This window comes from Dendrobates tinctorius, unplaced genomic scaffold (genome assembly GCF_039654945.1).
Source record: "Dendrobates tinctorius isolate UK_male_01 unplaced genomic scaffold, ASM3965494v1 ptg000060l, whole genome shotgun sequence".
In the NCBI taxonomy this organism is placed as follows: Eukaryota; Metazoa; Chordata; class Amphibia; order Anura; family Dendrobatidae; genus Dendrobates; species Dendrobates tinctorius.
In genome coordinates, this window is record NW_027361728.1 from 37,467,616 (window position 1) to 37,487,445 (window position 19,830).

The 19,830-nt window shown below is 43.4% G+C and overlaps 1 protein-coding gene across 12 annotated transcripts in view; it reads left to right on the forward strand.

Annotated features, from left to right (window-relative positions):
- TNIK (TRAF2 and NCK interacting kinase) overlaps positions 1-19,830 on the forward strand; it is a 398,627-nt gene that overhangs the window by 202,710 nt on the left and 176,087 nt on the right. For all 12 annotated transcript variants that reach the window (XM_073578856.1, XM_073578860.1, XM_073578854.1 and 9 more), the window contains exons 6-7: positions 15,925-16,015; positions 17,166-17,296. In XM_073578856.1, coding sequence (XP_073434957.1) covers positions 15,925-16,015; positions 17,166-17,296 — 222 coding nt within the window. The remainder of the gene's footprint in view (positions 1-15,924; positions 16,016-17,165; positions 17,297-19,830) is intronic.

Sequence of the window (19,830 nt, forward strand, 5' to 3'; positions counted from 1 at the left end):
GTGGATCCACAAACGTCGTCTACGATGCCTGATGCGCTGCTGTCTCGCTCTCTCCTTCTCCAGAACAATCACCCTCAAACGATTCGCCTCCGCTATAAAATCCGCCAAATTCTTCAAAATATTTCCAATGACAACATCCATCTTCGCCAGTAACTTGCTCTTCTCTCCAACCTGCACTTTCTCCTCTACAACCTGTCAAAGAAGGGCTGTAGGAACATGCTATATATAGTTTTCCAGTAGCCAATCCCGTTCAGAAGGCCACAAGGGTCAATTTTAAAAACCGGATCCGGCGTAATCCGTCAAAAAACGGATGAACCGGATGAGACGGATCCGGTTTTGTCTGTCAAGAACAAGACGGATCCGGCAGAAAACCGGATCTGGCACATCAGGTTTTACAAAACATTTGCCGGATCCGGCACGACGCCGGATCGCGCCTGACGCCGAAAACCTGATGTGTGAAAGTAGCCTTATCCGTACCTAGTGGTTCCTCTATTAAGGATCCCACGGATCGCCTCATAGAGAGCTTAGCTCGCTCAGTATATGAGGCGTCAGGATCAGCGCTCTCTCCCTCGTTCGCAGTAACTTGGGTAGCCAAGGCCATGATCTCATGGTCATAATCATTAAACAAGGTCGCGCAGGAGCAAGAGCTACCTGCAGAGATATCGGAGATCGCGAGTCAGATCGCGATGGCCGGAGACTACGTAATCAATGCATCTTTGGATGCGGCCAATTGCTCGGCACTTGCTGCCACTAACGCAATTTCTATCAGAAGAGCTGTATGGTTAAGGACATGGTGGGCCGATTCTATTTCCAAGAAGTCCTTGACGTCCCTGCCCTATCAGTGCGGCCGTCTATTTGGGGAGAAGTTAGATCAACTTATCTCCGACTCCACAGGAGGAAAGAGCGGTTTTCTCCCTCAACAAAAGGTCAAACCACCTTTTTGGCACCCTGTTCAGGCACGTTTTCGGGCCTTTCGCAACCCTGGGTGGACCACTCAGGCCGCCCCAACCAGGATAGGGAGCGGCAGGTCTCATATAGAACCAACCCATTGGGGAGAATGCGTACTCAACAGCCCAGATCGAGGGGAACCAGATCCCAAAGATTGTCAGCCAAATGACTCGAGGCGTTTACCAGATGACACCAGCAAGTTGGGCGGCTGACTACACTCGTTTTGCCACATCTGGTACAGTGTCGCAGGCGACGCATGGGTGAAGGAGTTGGTGGCCTCGGGTTACAAAATAGAGTTTGTCAGAAACTCTCCAAAATGTTTTTTTCTTTCTCGTCTTCCCAGGGTGGATACCCAGGCAAGAGCTCTGTTGGGAGCCATTAAATCGCTCCAGCGCAGCGGGGTCATTGTTCCCGTGCCAGAGCACGAAAGGGCTCAGGGCTTCTATTCCAACCTGTTTGAGGTTCCCAAAAAGGACGTGTCTGTCAGACCTGTTTTGGACCTCAAACTTCTGAACAAATTCATCAGGGTCTGACATTTCCGGATGGAGTCTCTCCGTTCAGTCATATCGGCCATGGAGCAGGGAGAATACTTGGCCTCGGTCGACATCCAGTACGCATATCTGCATATTCCCATCTTTCCTCCTCATCAAAGGTTCCTGCGTTTCGCCATCAACGGTCGACATTTTCAGTTCGTGGCGCTACCTTTCGGGTTAGCCATGGATCCCAGTGTTCACAAAGTTATGGCAATTGTCATGGCCATATTGCATTCTTGAGGCATAGTCGTCTTGCCTTACTTGGACGGCCTATTGGTCAAGGGCCCTTCAAGACGGGCATGTGAGGGAAATGTCAACATCACACTAGATACTCTTGCCCGCTTAGGGTGGTTGGTCAATGCGAAGAAGTCATCCCTTGTGCCAGCTCAGAGGATTTCCTTCTTAGGAATGGTCTTCGATACTTGCCTAGGGTTGGTGATTCTCCCTCAGGAAAAAGCCCTAGCTCTCCAGCAGGGACTTCGGACTCCTCGCCAACCAGTCCCTCATACCATTCATTTCGGGATGAGAATTCTAGGAAAAATGGTGGCAGCAATGGAAGCAATACCGTTCGCCCAGTTCCATTTTCGCCCCCTGCAGCACGCTGTCTCGTCAGCCTGGGACAAGAATCCTTTCATGCTCGATCGGCGGTGCCGACTGTCCTCTCAAGTCAGGCAGTCGCTCGGATGGTGGATAACCAGTTCCTCTCTGACCCAGGGGAAACCCTTCCCCCAGACCATTTTTTTGGTGATAACAACTGACGCCAGTCTCCTCAGCTGGGGAGCGGTGTTTTGCCACCACACGACCCAGGGACGGTGGTCGCCACAGGAGGCACGCCTCCTGATCAACTTATTGGAGATACGAGCAATTTGTCTGGCTCTGCAGCAGTTTCATCACTTCTTAGCAGGCCGCCCCATCCGGATCCAATCGGACAATGCCACTGCGGTGGCTTACATAAATCACCAAGGGGGCACCCGCAGCAGAGCAACCATGTGCGAGGTGGGGCACGTTCTTCAGTGGGCCGAAGCAAACCACTCGGTGATTTCGGCAGTCCACATCCCGGGCGTGGAAAACTGGGCGGCAGACTTTCTCAGCCGGCAGGGTCTTGCGTCCGGAGAGTGGTTGCTACATCCCGAGGTCTTCCAGCAGTTTTGTCAACTGTGGGGAACTCCGGATGTGGACCTGATGGCATCCAGAATAAATGCCAAGGTGCCCACATATGTCGCTCGGGCCAGGGACCCGCAGGCAATCGCTGTGGATGCGTTGGTTCTGCCATGGAACCAGTTCCTCCTCCCATATCTTTTTCCCCCACTGCCACTACTCCCGAGAGTCATCAAAAAGATCAAGACGGAAGGGGTCCCGGCGATTTTGCTGGTCCCGTGGAGCGTGGTACGCAGATCTAATGCAGCTACTCGCCGACGTTCCTTGGCGACTGCCAGAGCGCCCAGATCTACTTTCTCAAGGGCCCATTTGCCACTCGAACTCAGGGGCCCTGTGTTTGACGGCATGGCCGTTGAATCTTGGATTCTAACCCAAGCAGGGTTTGGGAGCAAGGTGGTCGCTACAATGGTTAGTGCCCGGAAGCCTGCTTCAGCACGAATTTACCACCGCACATGGAAGGTGTTCTTTGCTTGGTGTCAATGCCGGAGTGTTTCTTCACTGAGATTCTCGATTCCCAACATCTTGGCCTTTCTCCAGTCGGGCCTAGACTCCGGCTTGGCCCCAAATTCCCTCAGGAAACAAATATCGGCCTTATCCGTCCTGTTCCAGCGCAGAATTGCTACCAATTTGCAGATTAAGACTTTCATCCAGGGAGTCTCCCACTTGGTACCTCCCTATAAGGTGCCTATGGGCGCCTGGGACCTTAACCTGGTCCTAAGTGTTCTGCAGGAAGCTCCATTTGAACCACTTCCGGATGTCTCTTTGAGGTACCTTTCCTGGAAAGTGGTGTTCCTAGTGGCCATCACTTCTATCAGGCGGGTTTCAGAGCTGGCGGCCCTATCCTGCCGAGCTCCGTTCCTCACTTTCCATAAGGATAAGGTGGTGCTCAGACCAGCCCCTCCTTTTCTGCAGAAAGTCGTGTCCTCATTTCACATTAATGATGATGTTGTCTTGAATTCATTTTGTCCAGCACCGGTGCACCGTGTGGAAAAGGCTCTTCACACGTTAGACCTGGTAAGAGCCCTCCGGAAGTACGTGTCGAGGACGGCACCCTTTCGTCAGACGGACACGCTGTTCTTGCTCCCCGAAGGGCGCAGGAAGGGACTCGCTGCCTCGAAATCGACCATAGCCAGATGGATTCATTTGACTATTCAGGAGTCCTACCGCATTAGAGGCACGCTGATTCCAGCAGGGATCAGAGATCACTCTACTCGGGCAGTGGGCGCCTCTTGGGCGCTTCGGCACTAGGCTTCGACGGAACACGTTTGCAAGGCAGCAACCTGGTCCAGCCTGCCCACATTTGCCAAACATTATAATATCCATACTCAGGCCTCGGCGGATGCGAGCCTGGGTAGAAGGATTCTCCAAGCAGCGGTGGTGCACCTTTAAACAAGAGGTGTATGTAGCTTGCATCGGTGAGTCAATCTCCCACCCAGGGACTCTTTTAGGATGTCCCACAGTATCTGTGTCCCCCAATGAGGCGAAGGAGAAGCAGAGATTTTTGTGATAAACTCACCGTAAAATCCTTTTCTTAGAGATGCTCATTGGGGGACACAGCACCCACCCTATTAGCCAAGTTGGCCTCTATTTTGTTTAATTTATACGCATTTATGTGATATAAGGGTGGTCTGTTTTCTGGACATGCTGTACCTGTATTAAGGCTGATTTTGTTGTCCTCCTACTGCTTTGGCACCAAACTGATTTCCGCCCGCAATAGGGGCGAGGGTGTATATGGCGGAGGAGGAGCTAACCTCTTTTTTTCACTTAGGCCTCTTTCACACTTCAGTTTTTTGCAATCAGTCACAATCCGCCAGGTTTGGAAAAAAAACGGATCCTCAATTTTTTTTTGAGGATCCGTTTTTTTCCCCATTGACTTGCATTAATGGCGGATTGTGACGGATTGCCGTCCGTTGCATCCGTTTTTTTTGAGGATCCGCCAAAAGTTGCTGTCCGTCACCATCCTCAAAGATTTCAAAACGGAGCTTGTAACGTTTTTTTCTCTGGCGGATCCTCCAGACACTCATTTAACCCGAAATTCTTTCTGGGTGCCGGACAAAAATAAAATCTCTCTCTCTCTCTCTCTCTCTCCCCCTCTCTCTCCCCCTCTCTCTCCCCCTCTCTCTCCCCCTCTCTCCCCCCCTCTCTCTCCCTCTCTCTCTCCCTCTCTCTCCCTCTCTCTCTCTCCCTCTCTCTCCCTCTCTCTCCCAATCTCTCCCTCTCTCTCCCTCTCTCTCCCTCTCTCTCCCTCTCTCTCCCTCTCTCTCCCTCTCTCCTTTTCCAGGCTTTAAAATTCTTCATTTTGCGCATCCGTCAAAAAAACGGATGGGTGGCATCCGTTGTCGTCAGTTCTAAAACGGATCCAGCATCCGTCCTTTTGGCGGATTTTGACTGATGCAAAAAACTGAAGTGTGAAAGAGGCCTAAGTGTCAGTCTCCAAGCGGCAGAAGCATACACCTCACAGTATCTGTGTCCCCCAATGAGCGTCTCGGAGAAAAGTATTTTACTGTGAGTTTATCACAAAAATCCCTGTTTCATTCCAATAATTCCACTCATTGCATCTGATTTGCCTTTTAATTTTAAACGCCTCCAGTTTCCACTTCGACTGGCATTTGCAATGTCCATTAACAAGGCTCAGGCACAGTCCTTGAAAGTAGTAGGGATTGATTTGCAATCTCCATGCTTTTCTCATGGTCAACTTTACATGGCCTGTTCAAGAGTTGGAACTGCCAAAAATCTGTTCATCTTGGCACCAAAAATGTTGAATGAGTTGAAAACAAAATACTATCAATACTTGGGTAATCATTTAGTTAATTTGTGTTACAAATCTGTAATGTTGAATATATGATGTGAAATGTTTTTATGTGCAATATAATCATAATTTGTTACAACTAACCACAGTTAGTTACTATGCCCAGGCAACGCCGGGCTCTTCAGCTAGTCTATTATAAATGGAAAAACTGTAAATTTCACATTGCCACTGCAGATTTTGTTTAGGTTAAACCTAAATTTGATTTAACCAATAGGTCATTTTCTGCTGATCGCTTGCCCTTAGCGAGGATTGATGAACAGATTCGACACACAAATCCTCATTAAATCCACTGACAGATGATCATGCCCAGATACACATGAAGCGTCAGAATTGCTCTGTACAGTGAACACTCTGCTCCTCCAAACTAAGAGCTCTTCAGACAGCCATTCTTTCCACGCTTGAGGAAAGTGATTCTTGTTCAGAGTTTCAGCAGATTTTCAGAATTGCGTCAAGCAAATTTGGTCCAACTTTACTCAAATGAGAAAAAAATTCTCTCTATCCTCTATTTAGCAGTCCGTGAAAAACTGACAACAGTCGGATGCCATGGCATTTTTTTTTCAAACCTGTAGACTTGCTTTACAAATTTTGATGACATTTGGATCAACTACAGACATGTCTCCATGATTTTGCGTAGACTACTCCCTTCATAAAATATATTGTGACTTGTGAACAGGACCATAGACGATACTAGGTGTGAATGCTCTCTGTGAAAAACAGTCCTATTAGAAAAAAAAGATCATAGAATCATAAAATCGTAGAGTTGGAAGGGACCTCCTGGGCCATCTGGTCCAACCCCCTGCTCAAAGCAGGATTTGCTAAATCATCCCAGTTAGATGTCTGTCCAGCCTCTGTTTGAAGACTTCCATTGAAGGAGAACTAACCACTTCTCGTGGCAGCCTGTTCCATTCATTGATCACTCTAACTGTCAAAAAGTTTTTTCTAATATCTAATCTGTGTCTCCTCCCATTCAGTTTCATCCCATTGCTTCTAGTCTTTCCTTGTGCAAATGAGAATAAAGTTGATCCTTCTACAATGTGACAGCCCTTTAGATATTTGTAGACAGCTATTAAGTCTCCTCTCAGTCTTCTCGTTTGCAAACTAAACATTCCCAAATCCTGCAGCCTTTCCTCATAAGACAGGGTTTGCAGACCGGTCACCATTCTGGTCGCTCTTTTCTGAACTTGCTCCAGTTTGTTGATGTCTTTTTTAAAATGTGGTGCCCAAAACTGGACACAATATTCCAGATGAGGTCTGACCAAAGAGGAGTAGAGGGAAATAATGACTTCACGTGATCTAGACTGTATGCTTCTGTTAATACATCCTAGAATTGCATTTGCCTTTTTTTGGTGCTGCATCACACTGTTGACTCATATTCAGTCTGTGATCTATTAGTATACCCAAGTCCTTTTCACATGTGCTGTCACTTAGCCCTATTCCTCCCATTCTGTATATGCTTTTTTCATTTTTATTGCCCAGATGTAGTACTTTGCATTTCTCCCTGTTAAAAACCATTCTGTTAGTTGCTGCCCACTTCTCCAGTTTATTTATATCTTTTTGAATCCCCTCTCTCTCTTCTCTAGTATTAGCTATCCCTCCTAGCTTTGTGTCATCAGCAAATTTAATCAGTTTACCCTCAATTCCTTCATCTAAATCGTTGATAAAGATGTTGAACAATACAGGGCCCAGGACAGAGCCCTGTGGTACCCCACTTGAGACATTCTTCCAACTGGATGTGCAGCCATTTACGACCACTCTTTGGGTCCGATCACTAAGCCAGCTATGAATCCACCTAACAGTTGCCTTGTCCATTCCATACTTAGTCATTTTTTCAATAAGGATTGTATGAGAGACTTTGTCAAATGCTTTGCTGAAGTCAAGATATACTATATCTACAGCATTTCCTTGATCCACCCAATCAGTGATTCCGTCATAGAAGGAAATTAAGTTAGTCTGACATGACTTATTAGTTACAAACCCATGCTGACTCTGTTTAATCACTTCATTCTTATCCAGGTATTGACATACATGTTGTTTAATAATTTGTTCAAAGATCTTTCCTGGTATAGAAGTCAGACTCACCGGCCTATAGTTGCCTGGGTCCACCTACTTCCCCTTTTTGAAGATAGTAACAACATTTGCTCTTCTCCAGTCTTCTGGCACTTCTCCTGTTCTCCAAGAATTTTCAAAGATTATGGAGAGGGGTTCAAAAATTTCTTCTGCTATCTCCTTCAGTACTCTGGGGTGTAATTCATCTGGACCTGGAGACTTGAATTCATTTAGGTTAGCTAAGTGTTTCCTCACTATCTTTCTGTTTATAGATATCCTGGATTCTTCTATTCCCTTAATAGGACAGTGAAGAACAGTTGATGTTACATTTCCTTTCTGAGAGAAAACAGATGCAAAATAGGAATTTAAAAGTTCGGCCTTCGCAACATCCTGTCTTACCATTTCATCATTTTCATCCTGTAAAAATCCTATAGCATCTTTGACTTTTCTTTTACTTTTGACATATCCCCAAAATCCTTTATTATTGCTTTTGACATCTCTTGCAAGCCTCAATTCATTTTCAGCTTTAGTAATCTGATTTGTGCCCTGCAGGTTCTGCAAACAGCATTATATTCTTCTTTAGATATGCCTCCCTCTTTCCCTTTTATAAACATATTTTTCTTCCTTTTTAGCATGTGATTAAGTTCTGTGTTCATCCATCCTGGTTTCCTTAAATGCTTCCTATTCTTCCCTCTTTTCGGAATTGTTAACAACTGTGCTTTGAGAATTTCATTTTTCAAGATTTCCCATCCTTCCTGGACATTTTTGTCTTTAAGGATATCCAGCCATTTGATCCCTCCAATTCTCTTTCTGAATCCCTTAAAATCTGCCTTTCTGAAATCTAACCTTGACGTCTGAGTCTTCACAGGTCTTCCGCCTCTAGTTATCCAAAATTCTAAAATAGCATGGTCGCTACCTCCTAGGGTCCCAGCCACTTTTACCTCCTCAACCATTTCCTCCCTGTTTATAAGGATTAGATCCAAGGTAGCAGTTCCCCTTGTTTTCTCCCCTACCTTCTGGAAGATAAAGTTGTCAGCAAGAGAGGATAAGAATTTCCTTGACCTGTTAGTTTTGCCTGAGAGAGATTCCCAACAAATGTCTGGATAGTTGAAATCTCCCATGACAACTATGTCATATTTTTTGGAGAACTTGGCCATTTGATGCATAAAGAGTTCATCCATATCTTCAGCTTGCACAGGCGGCCTGTAGTAAATGCCTACAATGGTGTCTTTTCCATTGTTCTGTCCTTGTATTCTTACCCAAACAGTTTCCACAGAACTCCCAGTCTCTGAAGCTTCAATCTCTGTGCAGATATACGCGTTTCTAACATACAATGCGACACCTCCTCCTCGTTTATCAAGTCTGTTTCTTGCAAATAAGTTGTATCCTTCTAGTCTTGTATTCCAATCATGTGTATCGTCCCACCAAGTTTCAGTGATTCCAATGACATCATATTTCTTTTCCTGTGTTAGTAGTTCCAATTCTCCTTGTTTGTTGCCCATGCTTTGTGCATTAGTATAGAAACATTTTAGTTTGTGATTGGTTTCTCTTTCTCCAATATTTTTATTAATTAGATTCTTTTGTCTTTGTTCTTCCTTTTCACTTCTAATAGCAGAGTTCTCAATAGCATTTGTCAGGTGTATGGCTTTTTCTGGTCTTTTGCTTCCCTTCCCATGTTGTTCTAGTTTAAAGCTCTCCTTACAAGTGTAGCAAGGCGACTTCCAAATGCATGCTTTCCAGTCTTCGTAAGGTGCACCCCATCTCTAGCAAGTAGTCCATCGTATAAGTAATTCACTCCGTGATCCAGAAATCCAAATCTTTGCTGACGGCACCATCAACGTAGCCAGTTGTTCACCTGCAGAATCTTATTCCACCTCCTTGTTCCATGGCCATCCACTGGGAGGATGGAAGAGAAGACCACCTGCGCTCCCAGTTCTTTCACTTTCTTGCCTAAGTCTTCAAAGTCTCTGCAGATGGTTTCCAGGTCATTTCTTGCGGTGTCATTTGTCCCCACATGTAGTAGCAGGAATGGGTAGTCATCTGTAGGTCTGAAGAGTCCTGATATCCTGTCAGACACATCTTTAATTTTTGCACCTGGAAGACATCACATTTCTATTGAAGTTATATCCGGTCTGCAGATAGCGGCCTCTGTTCCTCTCAACAGGGAATCCCCCATGACCACCACTCTCCGTTTCTTCTTCACAACATTTTTCTTTCTCCATCCAGGAGGACTCTGAAGGCGTATAAGGTTGCTGTTTGTTGGCAAAGTCTTATCCTGATGTATTTCTTCATCGTTTTCCTGCGTGAGAGCCTGGTACTGGTTCCTGAGCAGTATGGGTGCTGACTGCCTCCTGATCCTCCTGCTTCTCTGGGTCACATGTCTCCAATCCTCTGTTTCTTCACGTGCACTTCGAATTTCTTCTCTTTCTGTAACATGAAGAGATAATTCTGCTCTGTCCAAGAACTCTTCACCTTCCTTAATGATCTTCAACGTAGCCAACCTCTCTTCGAGATTTTGCAACTTTTCCTCCAACAGGGACACAAGCTTGCATTTGTGGCATGTGAAGTTTGGCTTTTCCACTGGTAAATCTGTGAACATGTAGATGGATGAATGAGCCCTAATCTTTTTCTCATGTGTGATGGGCATATTTTGGGGGTGCATGTTTGTGCTTCTCCAGGTCAGTACAATTTCCTGATGCTTTGTACCCCTCTAGTGATGAGCGAACGTGCTGGGATAAGGTGTTATATGAACATGCTCGTGTGCTAATTGAGAGTCTTCGCCATGCTTGAAAAATATGTTCGAGTCCCTACAGCTGTTCGACAGCCACAACACATGCAGGGATTGTCTAGCAAAGCGCTAATCCTGGCATGTGTTGTCGCTGTCGAAAAGCCGTGGGGACACGTACATGTTTTTCAGGCATGGCGAAGACACTCGGTTAGCACACGAGCATGTTCATCACTAAACCTCATCCATGGGGTGCACATCGCTGGGGGAGTATCAAGGAGCTGGTAAAGTGTTCCTTTTTTCCCGATGTTGAAACTGTTGTGTGCAGAATGAGTAATGTGAACAATCCTCATATTTATGGACAGAACATTGAACCACACACACAGTTCACTGTGGATAACCGAGTGATTAATATTCATGTATGTGTGGAAATGGTGATGTGGGCATTGAATCTAACAAATGAGCAACTTGTTGGAGAAAATGACTAGTAGTGAGCCGGCTTATGATGGGCCATTAGTACAAAGTCATTATCAGGCTCTGCAGGTCTTTCTACATAAAGGCCTTTTCATGACTTACTGTTAGTGGTCTCATTGTGCTAGACTCATAAATTCTAGTAAAAGACCAAATAATGCAATAATAATAGCGAGCACGGTCCGTAGACCCTAAACAACTGTATTATCTCTCTAAATGATATCTTCCAGATCCTTTAATAACGTAAAATGAACATTTAAAGCAATAAAAGAATCACCAATGTCCGATCCACAGAACCTTCTGTATCCATTCCACAGTTTTCAAGGTATCCCGACCTGTATGTACTGCAGAAGTAGATGGGCGAGCCAAGTGCAAAGCCTGGACATTGTTAATGTGTTTAAGTGTTTAAAATAGTGTCACCAGGCATGAAAAAAAAAAAGTTATACTGCAGCAGCATGTAATTGACTAAGATGAAAACGGGAGGCCAGGACTCTTCAGGGACAGCAGGATTGTTAAAGTGGTATATGTAGTAAAATAAAAATGTACGATGTGGCTCCACACCATTATGGGGAGGAGAAACAAGCAGATGCAGAACTTCCATAGCATCAGCTTGTTTCTCACTGGGGCAGAGTATCAGCCTTTCAAAGCCAGCATGGCTAGGTAATTATCACTGGTCAACAGCATTTTTGGTGCCAAAGATATTTCATCGAATTTAGGGTATTTTTGGGGTGCTGATTCTGAATATGTCATCAGTTTTGCCAGATTGGCTCAAGTTTTTGAGATTTTTGGTATCTTATTTATAGCACTTGTTGGTAAATGCGACGCATCATCTCATTAATTTCTTTGGATTAGTACTTGAACTGAGCAGTTCTCAATATAGTTTTGTGTTAATTAGTGTTCTAAAAGTTTGTTCATAGCTTGATTTTTGCACTAACTTTATGTTGTTGTCTGTTTTCCAGTGAAAAGCATGAACTCATCATGAAGAAGTTGTCTTAACGATCCAGACTCATTCTGTTACATTTGTGGTGAATACACACTGCCAAAACATAGAAGAAACATAACAGACTTCGTAAAAAAAGTGTATTTTGCCTATTTTGGGGTTATGCTTGGGGACCAAGACAAGTTTTGGGCACCACACATAGTGTGCAAAGCATGTATCGAATTATTACGAAAATGGAGCAAAGGACAAAGAAAAAGCTTCAAATTTGGTGTTCCAATGGTGTGGAGAGAGCCAAAAAATCATCATGATGACTGTTATTTATGGTAAACACAGGTACAGGCACATCTTCACAATGAGGGACAGGCCTTCTTGCAGATTCCATGTTACTCCCATTTTCGTTTCTTATGCTTATTGAATCCTTGCACTTGCACTGCACAGAAATAACAGTCATCATGATGATTTTTTGGCTCTCTCCACACCATTGGAACACCAAATTTGAAGCTTTTTCTTTGTCCTTTGCTCCATTTTCGTAATAATTCGATACATGCTTTGCACACTATGTGTGGTGCCCAAAACTTGTCTTGGTCCCCAAGCATAACCCCAAAATAGGCAAAATACACTTTTTTTACGAAGTGTGTTATGTTTCTTCTATGTTTTGGCAGTGTATATTCACCACAAATGTAACAGAATGAGTCTGGATCGTTAAGACAACTTCTTCATGATGAGTTCATGCTTTTCACTGGAAAACAGACAACAACATAAAGTTAGTGCAAAAATCAAGCTATGAACAAACTTTTAGAACACTAATTAACACAAAACTATATTGAGAACTGCTCAGTTCAAGTACTAATCCAAAGAAATTAATGAGATGATGCGTCGCATTTACCAACAAGTGCTATAAATAAGATACCAAAAATCTCAAAAACTTGAGCCAATCTGGCAAAACTGATGACATATTCAGAATCAGCACCCCAAAAATACCCCAAATTCATTAAAATATTTTGGACACCAGAAAAAAAAATTTTTTTCGTTGACCTGTGTTATTTTTCCCTACGATGTACGGAGAGATAAAGAACTTGGTTAGCTACTATTTAGTAATCCAACGAACACTAAACCGAGCCAGTAAATGTGGAGTTCCTCCACAGCTGTCCAAGTCTGGCATCACCGCTGCCCCCTTTTTACATATGCAATGCGCCAGGGACATACACCCGATTTCAATATGTGTTCCCAATGAGAGACAACATCGTGCATAATATTTGCAACGAGTCAACATTGACAGTGCTACTGCAAATCATGTCGCTTGCATAAATAGGGGGAGGAGTAGTCTGGGGTCACCACCTTCACTAGACAGCTACTGATTAACATAGCCAGAGTACAGTTTTAATGTTGATTTAATAATAATTCAGCAACCACTAGTCCACATAAAGGGGCCTGTAGACTGCAGGGAAAGGTGTATTAGGGGGTTTAGGGCAGCCGTCAGGCTCCCTTTAATCCCGATTATGCACATATCCAATTATCACAAAATGAACTGATTTCATTAAGAATAAAAGTTTGCTCCTATTACTTCTTTCTGCTATTTCTTATGAGCAGGACCAATTTATGACTTTGCTGGAACATAAACTGGGTCACCTGTGCTAAAAATAACATTGTACCTGCTAGAACGCTTGATTTATTATCGAAATCAGCCCCTTAGAAAATAGATTTCTGATTCCTCCGGTATAAAGGTGTCCTGCTAATTATGAAATTAAACCTGTTAATCTATCTTACGCAGCCTGATGTATTGGCGCCTCTATGTGGGCTGCACCACATGCTGGGTGAGAGCCAACGGCGGGCTGCACGTCGCTGCAGAGGAAGATTCGGGACACCACAGCGCTCATGATTCTTAATTAAGGAAAGCACAAACATTTCACAAAGGCCGTAAACAATGTTAATCACGAAGAACAAAGGGAGAAGTCCTACATTTTTACAATATTGTAATGAAGCTTTAATAAAGGAGTCGGTCACGGTCGGCACTCAGTAAATGCTATAGTTCTAGTACTTTTTTTACGACTTGATCGGTGTCCATGACAGACGTATGCATGATCGAGCATGTGAACATCATGGAGGGGGTCCATCACTTGGCCCCTATTTATGAGCCACACCTGCTTTGGCGGACTCGGTACTTTCATGTCCTGCATGGGCACACATTCTTCTGAATGGCTGGCATGTAATATATAGCTGCCCAGAGTGTTACCCACAGATTCACAGGGGCCCCAGAAGGCAGACCTGAGTCGATCAGCTGATCTTCAAGCTTGGGTTCATTAGAAAACTGCAATGTGACTGTAAAATCGCCCCATTTAGCTGGTTATAATGCAACTTATTTTTCTCCTGAATTTCCAATAAACGTATATGTGCAGATCTTCAGGTCTCCTGGAATAGGGAGAGGCTGATAAGCCACCGCCTGACTCTTCTTGGATCACTTATCTCATGGGAAAAAATTCTAGTACCAGTTCACTTTATTTCTTATTTTTTAGTTTAGTTTTTTTTTTTTTTAAATAAAAAAAGGCTGTTTTTGCCTTAGTTACTTGCATTGTGCGTACGTTACTTCTGAATGTTACTTCAAGGCCTCCATATGTAGAATATTAGTGGCCACAAGTGATCGCTCACTGGCGCGGTTTTGCACCTTTCTTGCATACATAAAGAAGACATGACGGAAACATTTTTGACCTATAATTACATCCGCTTGTCTAGGTTTTCTAGTATATAAGTTTCCTAAATTCTATGCAGCATTTTGTGATCTTGTCTAGACTGCTACAACAAACAACTCCTAATGGAAGGAGATGAGTCTCTCATCTCAAAGGCTGCTGTCTGATGGAAATAACATTTCATAGAAAAAAAAATGCCCCTTACCAACATGTCACACTGCCAGTGCACTACACGATGCAGCAGACCCCCATGATAAAGGCGGGGGCAGCACAGGTGCAAAATACTGATGAAACAACTACTCACAGGCCTTCCATTCATGGAGGGGGTGGCTGCCTAGTATTATACATGCACACAGATGAGACTTGCATAGGGCGCTGGTCACACTGGTACATGTGATTCATTGTCTGGTTACAGCCTTTTGGAGATGCCCATACTGTTAGATCAGGTGGCTGTCCAGCACTTTATAACTGCACCCCACCAGGCACACACCCATTCACCCACTCAATGCTAAAGGGCCTGGCTGCATCCTGCCTGAAAATGGCAAAAAAGTGCAATAAAAACATGAAAAAATGTACAAAATACATGAGGTGTTGATGGATATTCTGGCCAACTTGCAAGTTGCTTTTGATTTTAGTGTAGGGACTCGCAAGACAATGGCGACCCTCGATGTGGGGTGCGATCCTGCGTATGCTGCAATTATTTCCCATATTGGGAGGGAAATAATTGTGGACCACACTTCTCCCTTCTATCTGAACTGGATGATGTATGAAAGCCCCTAAAAGAGTATTCAAGCAATGGTTATGTAACCCACCCAAAGTCTAAATATAACGCACATGAGAGTTGATGTAGCGCTCCAATGTCTTCATTTACTGTTTTTCAATTCAGACCCTTTTCTTTTTTTACTAGTCTACCCTATTACGCCAGTAGGGTCACCAATAGGTTATGAAATGGGGTGTATTGAATATTGTATAACTAGAAATCTAGCCTCACGCTTTTCCTCTTTAGTTCTATTATAAATCTTGTGCTGCTCCGTCGATGGTTGTGATTGATCAGAGGAAGGTGCGGAGGGTGAACGTCCAACCTCTGGGTTCTCCACTGATCCTAAGTACAAAGGAACCAAGGTTCTTTTTCTTCTGGCCATCTGCTGTGCCAACAGACCCAGCACAGCCCATTCACTGTTGCAGTGGCCCTGGTGGGAGTAATATGAAGGGTCCTCAGTCCCTTTGCACTTTGGGTAGCCGGGGTCCCAGACATATCCTAGCAAATAGGCTTATAAGATGGGACGATGAGAATATGCTTCACAGCTCCCTTTTGTATTTTTCATGACAAAACGTGTACCAAAGATGCCGTAAATCCCTAATAACTTTCTGTATAGGATTCTTTGTGTCTTCTTTATTTCTAAATATATATTTTCATTTTTTTACTTCTGTAAATATTATTCTAACTGAATAACCTGCATTTATGTTGTAAATGGGCACAACAGCTCCATTGAAGGCACATTGTGAGTCCAGAATTTGCTTTTCCCGGTGACGGATGCATCGCCGTGTTAATTCATTCTTTTACCTTGGGATACAAATTACAATCTACTTTTCCTCATCAATCTCTCCAGGGTCTGAGTCATCTGCACCAGCACAAGGTGATTCATCGAGATATTAAGGGGCAGAATGTCTTGCTGACAGAAAATGCTGAAGTTAAACTAGGTAAGGGAAGATGTGAATCAGAATGAGCACCGAAAACCATGTTTCCGGCTCCATTGTATTTTTCTCTCTTGTCACCGAGATGCAATGTAAATGAAATAACCCTGTTTACTGCGACAAGAATCCCTCACTGATTATGTCACCGTGTCAGTGACTATCACTTGTTACATGATTGGAATAAACACACTTGTACTTTATGAATAAAGCAGCGATACCGATGACTGCGTGCAGGGGAAAGACCGGTGAGCATGGGGAAGCTGATCTAATTAGCCTAAATTCTGACTTCAGCCTTGAATGGCGATCCCTATCGCACAGCATAGGATATCCCCAGGGTATGCTTGGTAGATGCGGGTCATGCAATCAGACCCAGAATAGGAGCCTTTTAGTATATAAGTTGTCATTCCCTTGGTGTAATCTATGCCATCTTGCCTTCCTACCCAATATTCATACCTGATCTATATTTCTCTGCTTACTTAAAAGAGGGGCTATCACCAAATGTTGCTACATAAACTGCTTACATTATTAATAGATCTTAGACCTAATGAGGCTGTTGTACTAGCTTTGAAAATCCATCCTAAAATGGCTGTATAATTCTTTCTAAAAAGCTTTCCCTCCTGATATTATAATAAGCATTTTGTCAGTCCAGCTGTAGTTGGATACAGGAAATGCTTATTTTAACATAAGTTTGCAACATCCATTCTGGTAAGGATTTTCATAATGAGGACACCAGTGTCATCAGGTCTGAGATCTGCTTAAAAATTTATCCTGTTTTGTTTTGTGAAATTTGAAGATAAATCCACTGTAATGGACCATGCCAAAATGCTAGAATGAAGTCCCCGTACAGGAGTTGAAGCTGTTACAGTAGCTAAGGGAGTGGCTAGCTCAAAAACCACCCATGGTACCAAGTGTCATGGAGCTCTAGAAATCTCGTTTCTGATTGCATTTGTCCCTCTCTGGATTTTGCATGTAGTGCCTCCTGTATATAACATACTTTCTGAAAATGCTTGTAAATGCTGTGGAACTAATTTAGTTGACATCTAAATGAGGGGCCTTCTTGTAATTGTCGAGGGAAGCTATACCATATTTACTCATGACTTTTTTGAATGATCAGTTTTCAGTAACTTTTCTCCTTTATTTTACCGTTTGACCACAGTGGATTTCGGTGTGAGTGCGCAGCTGGACAGGACAGTAGGAAGAAGAAACACTTTCATTGGTACTCCATATTGGATGGCTCCTGAAGTCATTGCCTGTGATGAAAATCCAGATGCAACTTATGACTTTAAGGTACATTGTGCACAATTACTCCACCACTGTTCCTAGTTGTACTTTTTGTGAGTGGAAATCTGAAAACTTATCTATTGAGATGAAATAGTGATAGTTCCTATAATTAATTAACAGCTTTATAAAGCTGTCATCTTGCGGGCGTAATAAAGATTGCTTGCGTACACTTCTCGGTGTAATATATTTTCTTGGATAAATGAATGAGATTACTGGACACCCGCAGCAAACTGAAGCTACAGCAGATCCTCTTACTCAGTCCCAGTTCCAAAGAAAATGATGAAATTCTTCAGACATGCTTTGCTGATTTTGTGCCTGAAATTAAATCGGCATCTGCAAGTCTTATGCTGCTTATTTTTCCCTCTGTTTTTTGTATACTATCCTACTTTTAATTTTTTTTGTGTGTTTGAGAACTTTGAGGATTTTTTTCATTTGACTTTGTGAGAAAGTGATACAAAACCTTCAGAGGGTGCACTTTCTGGACTGATCAGAAATACTTCAATTCCTCTGCTCTTAATTTTAAACCTATTTGAAGCCTACATCCATGTAGAAATATTTCAGACAATTTATTTATCATTTATATGACATTTGACTATTATTTGTATAAAAAAATAAGCCAAAAAAAACTCCATTAGAAAAATAAATAAAATTACTGTAATAATAATTTTACTTCTATAGCGTCGACAAATTCTGCAGAATTTTACAGTTAAGCGGGGACATGTTCAGACAATAAAGACATCACAAAGTAACACAGTTCAACAGCTACAGGAGGAATAAGGACCTTACTCACAAGCTTACAGTATATAGGGAAATAGGGGGGAGACAATAAGTAGAAAGTGCTTGGCATCTATGATCCAGCCATCATTAAAATAAATAGGACATTGTAAGTAAGCTACATGATCCGGTCACCAGCCAGTGTCTTTTCTTTGGACAATTACCAAGTGCTATTGGGTGCAAGAACAAAGTGGACAGAGATCAATAGGAGGGACCAGGTTCTGAGTAAAATTTAGAAAGGGAGAACATGAGAGCGTTAAGTTGGTGAGTTGAGATCATAGGCTTGTCTAAAGAGATGGATGTGTGTTTAAAGTACTATTAAAAGGTACAGTCTGATTGTCCGTGGTAGTACAGTCCAGAAAACTGGCGCAGCACAAGAGAAATCTTGGAGACGGAGGTGGGAAGTTCATATTATGGAGGATGTTAGTCTTAGATCAGTTGTGGAATGGAGACCACCTGTACAGTGAGAGTCAGAAATGAGGGAAGAGATATAGGGTGGTGCAGAAGTGTGGATGGCCTTGTTGGTGAGAGAGAAGTTTGTATTGTATTCTGTAGCGTATGGACAACCAGTGCAATGATAGGCACAGGGTAGAGGCATCCGTTTAGCAGCTGGACAGAAATAAATCCCTGGCTGCCTCATTGAGGGTGGATTGGAGAGGAGAAAGTTTAGTTACAGTGAGACCGATCAGTAGGAAGTTGCAGTAGTCCAGACGAGAATGAATAAGAACCATCGTAAGAGTTTTTGCAGTTTCAAACAGCAGAAAAGGGCGGATTCTGGATATGTTTTTAAGATGCAGGTAACATGAGCAAGTGCGCAATTGGATGAAGGGAATAAAGGAAAGTTTTGTGTCAATTACATCCCCAAGACAGCGAGCGTGGGCTTGGAAGTTATGGTTCAACCATCCAAGGCAATTGCAATATCGGGTATGAGTTGGTTACTAGAGGGAGGAAACATAAGAAGCTCAGTTTTGGAGAGATTCAGTTTCAGATAGAGTGAGCACATGATGTTAGAGACAGCGTACGTACAATCCCTTGTATTTTTTTTATTAAGGTACAGGTAATGTTAGGAGAAGAGTTGCATAATTTTGTGTCATCAGCATAGAGATGATACTGGAAACTAAATATGCTCATGGTTTGTCCAATAAGGGCAGTGTGAAGGTTGACACCAGAGAGAGAAAGGATATTGCTGGAGAGACCACGCAGAATCCCACAGCTTGCGATGAACAAACGCCTCGCCACCCCACCTGACTTCACTATTACATCAATGAGATCACATGGTGTGGTCTCCTCACTTGCACCAACATGACGTTCTGCACCCCCTGGCAACACGTAAGGTGAGCTTGGCACAGCTTTACACACACACTCCCTGTCCACATGGATCCAAGGAGGCACGGGGAGTGAGAGGATGTGGCCCACGCAGTCACAAACGTGACACCACACTTGCTCACAACCCTGACAGGCTGAGAGGCCACTTTCATTGCCACCAGCTCCTTGTTAGGTTAGATATAGCCCCAGTAGCATGGTAGGTTAAGCCAAGAAACGGACATGTGGATTTGTGGATTGAGATAAAAGAGCAACCCAAGGTTAAGTTATATATTTAGTCGCCTTAAGGGCACACTAGACAATACGCTGTATACACAATGGTTATAGTGTACATATACAATGGCCGGATATGCTAATACAGATAGTGATAGGTCAAAAGATTAACGTCGAATATGTCAATAACTGGGTGATGTTAGATCATGGGTGTGTTGGGCCGCAAGGGG